General features: G+C 49.3%; 1 protein-coding gene across 1 annotated transcript in view; it reads left to right on the top strand.

Annotated features, from left to right (window-relative positions):
- CHADL (chondroadherin like) overlaps window positions 1-6,432 on the top strand; it is an 8,906-nt gene extending 2,474 nt beyond the window's left edge. Inside the window, exons 3-5 of the mRNA XM_019545002.1 lie at window positions 392-2,065; window positions 4,128-4,294; window positions 5,793-6,432. Coding sequence (XP_019400547.1) covers window positions 392-2,065; window positions 4,128-4,294; window positions 5,793-6,024 — 2,073 coding nt within the window. The 3' untranslated portion in view covers window positions 6,025-6,432. The remainder of the gene's footprint in view (window positions 1-391; window positions 2,066-4,127; window positions 4,295-5,792) is intronic.
- The last annotated feature ends 2,311 nt before the right edge of the window (window positions 6,433-8,743 follow it).

Raw genomic sequence — 8,743 nt, 5'->3', positions numbered from 1 at the left:
TTTTGTGCAGTTTGCTGTCATTTGGTTTACAGCTGAAGCAGAGTCACACTGTGAAATAACCCAGGAAAACTCAGACAGCTGCAGGAAGTGGTGTTGGGAACTCAGCAGGAAGCAATCTTGCATCAGTGCCAACCTTACGCTCATACACTATGCTAGAGACTACAACAATGCAGTCTGTAAGATCCCTGTGGAAGCACAAACACAGCTTCATTCAAGAGGCTGGAGATTAGAGGGCTTTCTTCCAGGTACTGACTAGGCATGAGATCTAGTGAGACTGGAGATCACAGTAATATTGGGGCAGGGAGGACTGGGGCAACCAGTCATGTTGTTACAGAAAGAGCAAGAGGTTGTGGGTTTCTCTTTCAGTAACTACTGCTTGTCTCCTCAACAGATCACCAAAAAGCTGGATCTCCGGGGCAACAATATAAAAGTCATCCCTGGGGGAACATTCCTCCCGATCCCATACCTCACTCACTTAAACATGCAGCGATGCCAGGTTGAGAGAGTTGAGGAGGGCGCTTTCAGGGGACTAGGGCGGCTGGCCTACCTCAACCTAGCTTCCAACAACATAGCCTTTATCTACCAGGAGTCCCTGGATGGCCTGTCCTCGCTCCAGAAGCTTATTCTGGAAAAGAATCGCCTTGAAGAAATACAGCCAGGGGCTTTCAGCCAACTGGGCTTCCTCAATTTCCTCAACCTTGGTGAGAACTTCCTCGTCTACCTGCCCGATATGGTCTTCCAGGGCCTGCAGGCAATCAAGTGGCTCCGCTTGTCCCATAATGCACTGCATGTCATAGCCAACGAGGCCTTTGCGGGGTTGCCTACCCTGAGGAGGCTGAGCTTGGACCACAACGAGCTACAGTCCCTGCCCACTGAGGCCTTGTCAAGGCTGTCAGGTATATCACGGCTGGATCTGGGACACAACCCCATCACTTACGTCAGCGAGGAGGCCATTGCAATGGGTGCCCTGAGGGAGCTGTTCTTGGACAACATGGCCCTACAGGATGTCTCATACAAAGCCTTTGTGAAGAGCCCCCAGTTGCACACACTTGACCTCCACAACAACCAGTTGCAGGTGCTGCAGCCTCTGACCGACATGGCCCATTTGAAGAAAATCAACTTAACAGGGAACCCTGTGGTTTGCTCTTGCTACATGCGCCCCTTCAAGGAGTGGATGGAGAAAGCAAGAGTCCAGGCTGATGCTGTCTGTGCAGACCCCCGCGCCTTCAGGGGAGAGCACCTGGAGTCACTGAGGCCTGTCAATATGAAATGTGGAGGCCATTCCCCAGAAGCAGAGCAGCTCCCCACCTCTACTCATCCCACAAGGGAGCCAGAGGAAGTTGCCAAGAAGAAATGCCCAGAAGCCTGTGCCTGCTCGTCTGATTTCCAGCACAGCAACTGTGACAACAAGGGCCTCCAGAAGATCCCTAAGGGGTTCCCTGGCAACACGCAGCTCCTGGACCTACGCCGAAATGAGTTCCACACCATACCCAAGGCCTCCTTCCCTGGCTTGAAGAACCTGGTCTCGCTCCACCTGCAAAGCTGCAAGATTGCGAAGCTGCAGCCTGGTGCCCTTCAGGGCTTAAAGAAGTTGGTCTACCTCTACCTGTCCAACAATGACATCTCAGCCATCGAGGCTGCTGCTTTTGAAGGGGCTCCCCAGCTCGCCTACCTGTACCTGGACCACAACAGGTTCACTCAGATGCCCAGGGGGACCTTCAGCCGCTTGCCCAACCTCATTTCCCTGCACTTGCAGCACAACTCCATCAGCCAGCTGTCAGACAGTGACCTGGCTGGAGCAAAGCAGCTGCGCTGGCTCTACCTCACTGGGAACAGCATCTCTCAGGTGTCCCCCACAGCCTTGGGCCCCGCCAAGATGCTGGAGAAGCTGCACCTGGATGAGAACCTGTTAGAGGATGTGCCCACAAGATCCCTCCGGGGTTTGTCTGCCCTTAGGGAGCTGAAGTTGTCCAAGAATCCCATCAAGTATATTGGGGATGGAGCCTTCCTCCCAGTGGCAAGGTCCCTGCAGCACCTGTTCCTGGATAATATGGGTCTAGAACAGGTGTGAAAGAGAGCAAGCGTGCGCTGGACAGGTTCCCTAGGTTGATAAAGCTGAATCCTAATGTAGAGGTCACTATTGGTGTCCCTCACCTCCCCTTGATAGAGCTGTTCTCTGCAGCACATGCTAGCATTTTCTCCAGAAGGGGTTTCCACCTAAGTGAATGGCCCCAATAATCCAAATTCTAGCACTACCCGGAGGAGAAACCATCCTACAGCCTAGGAGACCTCATTGGGAGGAAACAGATCCCACTCATTAGCCTAAATTTCAGCTTCATCCCATTGCTCCTGTTAACATGATCTTAAACGACTCCCTTCAGCAGCTCTCATCCCGCCTTACACCTTTCATGGATATCCCATCCTCTGCTAGTCATTGTCTACCTCATTTCTTTAATTTTCTCTCATTAAAAGCCTTGGTCCAAAGCCCATCAAAATGAAAGGCACCGACCTGGGTGGGGTAGCAGACATTTGATAACTCCTGTTGATTGTGCTCTAAACCCATCTCTTGAGGCCCTAATAGCTGATGTTTGTATTCCCTCTGATTTGTCACTATTTTTTTCATAACATCAGGACTTATTCGAATGGCTTTCCCTCTGCTTTTAAGCTGATTTTCTCCTTCCCCTCAAAACACAGCAGATTGCCACAGTATTTCTGTCAGCCATCTTGACTCAGTAAGGCTACTCGAAAAGCCTAACTTGCTCCTTCCCCAGTATTGCTCAGACCTGGGAAATAGTAGATCCAAGTTTGGGTCTGAGGAGATTGCTGTGCTAATACACAATCCTGGAGTGAGGCTGGTCACTTTTACTGTCCGAACAAGACCTGGTGCTGGAGCCCAGAGCTTCTCCCAGCAGCAGAGAGGAAAGGGATAGCTTCCCCCAGAGGATGCTGCCTGGAGGTTAGCCAGACAGTGGGACAAGGTGGTTTAGACAGGGATGATCTTGCCTTGAGCAGGGGGATTGGACTAGATGTCCATTCTGAGCTCTGTTTTACTGTGACTCCACGATTCCTTCCCTTCCAAGGAGGTTTATCTGGACCCTAAGATCACCAAAATATGACCCAAGCTGGGTACATAAATTAAGAAGTCTTGTTGTTTTTTTCTTCGCATGAATTCCATGTTCAGCTACTTGCAGCTAAGTCCACCCCCCCTTCCCCCCGAATCCTCTGCATTGTCTTTTAAAGCCCATCAGCAGAAATGTCACAAATGGTCATTGAGGGGCTCCTGAAACTCGGGGAAGGATCTGGGTTGGAGGAATTGAGCCAGTCTTCCTAATCAGACAAGCAGAGATGGGAAATTATAGTAGGTATCCCCCCCGCCCATCCCCGCCTCAAAACCCAGAGACTTACATTCTCTGCCACAGAAATTAATCTAAAATGAGGAATTCAACCCAAATGATACTTCAGGTGGAAACCATGCACGCAGCCTGGGCCCAGGAAATCACTTACACACACAAGTAGTGCCCTTGAAAGTGGGGGAGAGAACCCTCCTTCTTTCATAGCTTTAAAAAAATCTTTGCTTTTTTATGCAGAGATGCAATGAGCTGCTGCACTTCCCGCATTTCAAATTATATTGCCACACTGAATTTCCTGCTGGGTAGTACTGAGACAAGGGCAGCTTTTCACTGATACTGTCATTAGTTCCATTCATGGTTGTGGAAACCTGGAAACAGCAGGGGCGTGTTTAAACAACCCAAAATAAGAACACGTATGCTGATATTTCATTCTGTAAACCAGCGGTTCTCAACTTCTGCAGACTCAAGGCACCCACTCATCATACTTGGGGCACCCTCCATAAACAGTTGTGACTTGAGCGGCACCTCATTAAAAAACAAATGTATTTGTTATGGTGCTTACCTCCTTGCAGAGGGGGCAGACAGTGGGAGCTGGGAAAGGTTAGGCAGGGAGAGCCAGAGTCTGTTTTGATCTGCTTATCTCCTCACACTTCCCGTGACATCTTTCAAAGGATCTCATAGCCCTAGCACCTTGGTTGACTATCACTGCCCTAACCTGTCTGAGTTATCCACTGCTCTTTCCTATTAGCTCATCAGCCCCCACCTCTTCATTTGCAGATTTCCTCTGGTGCCTTTGCCGGCATCGGTTCCAAGACGAAGAGTCTTTACCTGGAGAACAACAAGATGTACACTGTGCCTGATTTGCGCAGCTTCACGGGGCTAGAGGTCATCAACCTGAGGAACATACCTTTCTCCTGTGACTGCCAGCTCTTCCCGCTGCACAGGTGAGTGGAAGCATGTTGGCAAAACAACCTTACAGATCAGAAAACACCCTCTTTTGTCCGACTGCCTAGCTCTTCCCTATTCCCAATGGCTCAATCCTTCTAAGGGAAGTGTCAACAACACACCCCAAAAAATGGCTGCAGGACTGGCACAACATGAGAATGATACATCTAGTACCATGTCCAGAAGCCTTTGACTCCCCAGCCAGCATGTCTGGGGACCCATTCACAGCTGGGCTGACTGGGGGTGGATTTGGCATGAGTCCAGGCTGAGGCTCAGACTTCTGCCTCTGAAGCCATCCATATGGAGATCATAAAACCATAGAAAATGAGAGCTGGAAAAGATGTCAGGAGGACATCTAATCTAACCCCCAGCTCAAAGCAGGACCAGCCCCAGCCCCAGCCCCAGCTATCTCATCCCAGCCAAGGCTTTGTCAAGCTAGGTCTTAAAAACCTCCAAGGATGCAGATTCTGCTTTACTACCCTCCTAGTGAGAAAGTTCTTCCTGTTTTCTAACCTAAACTTCCCTTGCTGCAACTTGAGACTGTCGCTCCTTTTTCTGTCATCTGCCACCACTGAGAACAGTCTAGCTCCATCCTCTTTCGAACTCCCCTTCAGGTAGCTGAAGGCTGCTGTTAAATCCCTGCTCAATCTTCTTTTCTCCACACTGAATAAGCCCAGTTCCCTCAGCCTGTCCTCATAAATCATGTGCCCCAGCCCCCGAACCATTTTCATTGCTCTCTGCTGGACTCTCTCCAATTTGCCCACATCCTTTCTGTAGTGGGGGGCCCAAAACTGAACACAGTACTCCAGATGTGGCCTCACCAGTGCTGATTAGAGAGGAAGAATCGCTTCCCTTGATCTGCTGGCAATGCTCTGCTCTTACAAATGCAGCCCAGTATGAGATGCCTTAACCATGCTGCCACCATGCCCCTAAATGCACAGTGCACTTGCATTAAGTTGTAAAGTTGTCATCTACTGCTTCCTACTGTCTCTCCCAGAGGTGTCAAGCACCCTGTGCCCTGGGCAGGATCTGGACCATGAGGCTCCTCACAGGCCAGCTCCATGGGGTAGGCAGCAGCTACAGGTTGAACCAGAGGTGTTGGCAGACCAAGCAGCCGCAGAACGAGTGGGGCTCTGTCAGCACAGCCCTTGCTTGCCTGCCTACTGTCAACACCCAAGTCCAAGGGGATCCTGGGTTCTGTGGCGGGCCCTGCCCTCTACTAGCCACACCATCAAGTACCCTGGCCCAGCAGTAGCCTGGAGGGCCCTATGGAATGGCTTTACAGGCTGAATCCAATCTGGGGGCCATATGTTTGATACCCCTGCTCTACACTAAAGAGCTGACTTCTGAGGATGCTGTAATGTACCCAGTGATGTGAGCTGTCCTCATCCCAGGGATAGGTGGCAGGGGTCCCCAGGGTTGTGAATGCAGCACGCACTGAGGATTTTGTTTTCCCTGTTCCCTTTTCCACCTCTGCTCCCCCAATCCCATTCTCAGGTGGATTAGCAAACTCAATTTGCGTGTGGGAGCCACCTGCGGGTCCCCGGCCGAAGTCCGTGGGCAGAAGGTGAAATTTTCTGCTGCCTTCAAGACCTGCCCAGGCTGGGGAACGCAGAAAACCAAACGGGCCCGTCCAGAGAAGGTCAAGGTCAAAGGAGGAAGAAATCCCAGCAAGAAGAGGAGAGCTGGAAAGGCACAAGACAGAGGCCTCAAAAGGAGCAAAGCCTAAAGAAGAAGCATCAGGCAGATCAACCTCCATTGGCAGGCGGTGACTGAGGAGTCAGCTACTAGGAAGCAGCTTAGTGAGAGAGATGCTTCAATGGGCTTTTATCCGTGGTGCAATGATATGTGCACTGCAAAGGGGAAGCAAGATCCCCTTCCCTGCCCTGCTGAGATTGGGGCCTGGGTGTTTGGTGGGGTGGGAAGGAAAAGTCTAAAAAAAAAAAAGGAAAAAGAATTGGATGGAGGGAGGGAAAAAAGCAGAAGTGAGGGCTCCCTCTGTTGGAGGCCTTGAGCAGTAACAGCCCTGCAGTGCTTTTCTTGAGTGCAGCAGCTAAAATATAACTTTATATAAAATATAAATCATAAACTCATAGAAAATGAGGGGTTAAGAGATGTCAGCAAGTCATCTAGTGCAACCCCCTGCTCAAAGCAGGACCAGCCCCAACTAGATCATCCCAAACAAACTTTGTCTACCTAGGTCTTTAGAACCTTCAGTGATGGAGATCCTACCGCCTCTCTGGGTAGCCTGGTCTAGTGCTTTACTACCCTCCTGGTGAGAGCTTTTCCTGATATCAAACCTAAACTTGAGCCCATTGCTCCTTGTTCTGTCATCTGCCACCACTGAGAACAGTTTAGCTCCAGCCTCTTTGGATCCCCCCTTGAAGGCTGTTATTAAATCCCCTCTCAGTCTTCTCTTCTTCAGGTTAAACAAGCCCAGTTCCCTCAGCCTTGCCTTGTATGTCCAGTTCCCCAGTCCTCTAACCATTTTTGTTGCCCTTCACTGAATCACTGCATTTTGTTCTCCAACCTCCTTTCAGTTTCAGCTGGATGACACTGCTCTTCTCTTGCTTTCCAGTGCTGGGTAGAGCAGCGTGATGCATTTTTCTGTTTTATACCAGGGGTGGCTGATTTCAGTAATGGGGGAACTATCTGCTCTCCATAGCCAGAGGTCTTGGTGCTTGGTGATCTCATGTCATTTTGCTGTGGAATCCATCTGCAGAATCTGAACCCTTTAAAAAAGTGCCAAGAAGGCTAGAAATGTACTGAGCAGTTAACACTGAAACCCATATGTTATCAGGAGGGTACTGACTTCCTGAGTCTGCAGAAAGTCTCAAACAATAGCTTGGTGGGGCTATTGTTACACCCCCATCTCAGTGGCATGTTACATCCCAAACCTCAAGGTCTATCCAGATATCAGATGAACAATTTCACTGTCAATAACTTTAGAAGACAAATCCAGGGTAGGGCTTATCTCATCACGCCCTAACTGATGACCCAAACCTCCAACTTCTACCCTGTAGTTACGCATCACTCATCCCAACACCTGCAGCAAAATGAACATCTGGAACAGCATAAGCTACATTGGGCTTAATAGTAAAATGAACCACAGAAAGGGAGTGCTGCACTAAATGCAGGATGGGGTTTTTTTGCATTGAATTCAATGAAGCCCTTTAGTATTTGTTGTTTTAAACCAGGGTCTGAAGAATCCCCAGAACCCAGGGGACAATGTGGCAGTATTCAGGATCACTTTTTAGCATGCTGCATGATGCCTTGCCTGTACAGACAGATACTAAGGCATGCCCTCAAAAGAGGAAAGGCTCTTTATACAATCTATGTTCTGTTGCAGAAGATCCATTTATACATATTATTGCTGAACCTTTATAAGTAGTTTGATTTATCCAGGTCCTTCTATTTGGAAACACATTTAGTGAGAGAAAGACACTTTAAGGACTGGTGCTGTCTCTCTTGTTTCCTGTTAGCATGTCTGTCACCCATAATGCTCTGCAATGCTTAGGTTAGCATCACATTCCATGAACTGATTCAGTACCTAGAGCTAGATCTTTACTTGATTTATATTTGAGGATAGGCTGGTGATCCAGGCTGACCTTTGATAGGCTTTAAGGTGGGCAGAGAAAACCTTAAGGCATTCAATACGGAGAAATGCAAGGTACTCCACCTTGGGGAAAAACCCCCGCATCACACTTACAGGCTCAGCAGTGCTACACTCATTAGCACCATGACCGAAAGAGACTTGGGGGTCGTGATTGACCACAAGATGAACATGAGATACCAATGCAATAGCGCAGCTGGCAGAGCGAACAAAACTGGCTTGCATCTACTGGTGCATCTTACGTGAGACCCAGGATGTCATCTTCTTGCTGTACTCAGTCTTGGTGAGGCTGGTTGGAGTACTGCATCCAATTCTGGACTCCACAATTTAGGAAGGACATAGAGAAGCTTGAAAGAGTCCAGAGGAGAGCCACATGCATGATCAGAGGGCAAGAGAACAGGTCTTATGAAGAGAGGCTGCAAGCTATGGGACTCTTCAGATTGGAAAAGCGCAGGCTCAGGGATGACCTGGTGGCTGCCTATAAATATATAAGGGCTGTGTATCAGGATCTGGGGGAAAGCCTGTTCACCAGAGCACCCCAAGGAATGACAAGGTCCAATGGTCACAAACTCCTGCAAGACTGTTTTAGGTTGGACATAAAGGAAAAACTTTTCTACTGTCCAAGCCCCCAAGGCCTGAAATAGACTCCCCCTCCCCCAGGCAGTGAAAGCACCTACTCTGGACACTTTTAAGAAACATTTGGATGCTTAACTTGCTGGGATCATTTGACCCTAGCTGACTTCCTGCCCCTTGGGCAGGGGCCTGGGCCCAATGGTCATACAAGGTCCCTTCCAGCCCTAATGTATATGAAATCTATTAAATCTATGCCAGCATA

Source organism: Crocodylus porosus, unplaced genomic scaffold (genome assembly GCF_001723895.1).
Source record: "Crocodylus porosus isolate Cpor-Errol unplaced genomic scaffold, CroPor_comp1, whole genome shotgun sequence".
NCBI classification, from domain to species: Eukaryota; Metazoa; Chordata; order Crocodylia; family Crocodylidae; genus Crocodylus; species Crocodylus porosus.
Note: the sequence above shows the minus strand (reverse complement) of the source record. Positions and strands in the feature narration are given on the sequence as shown.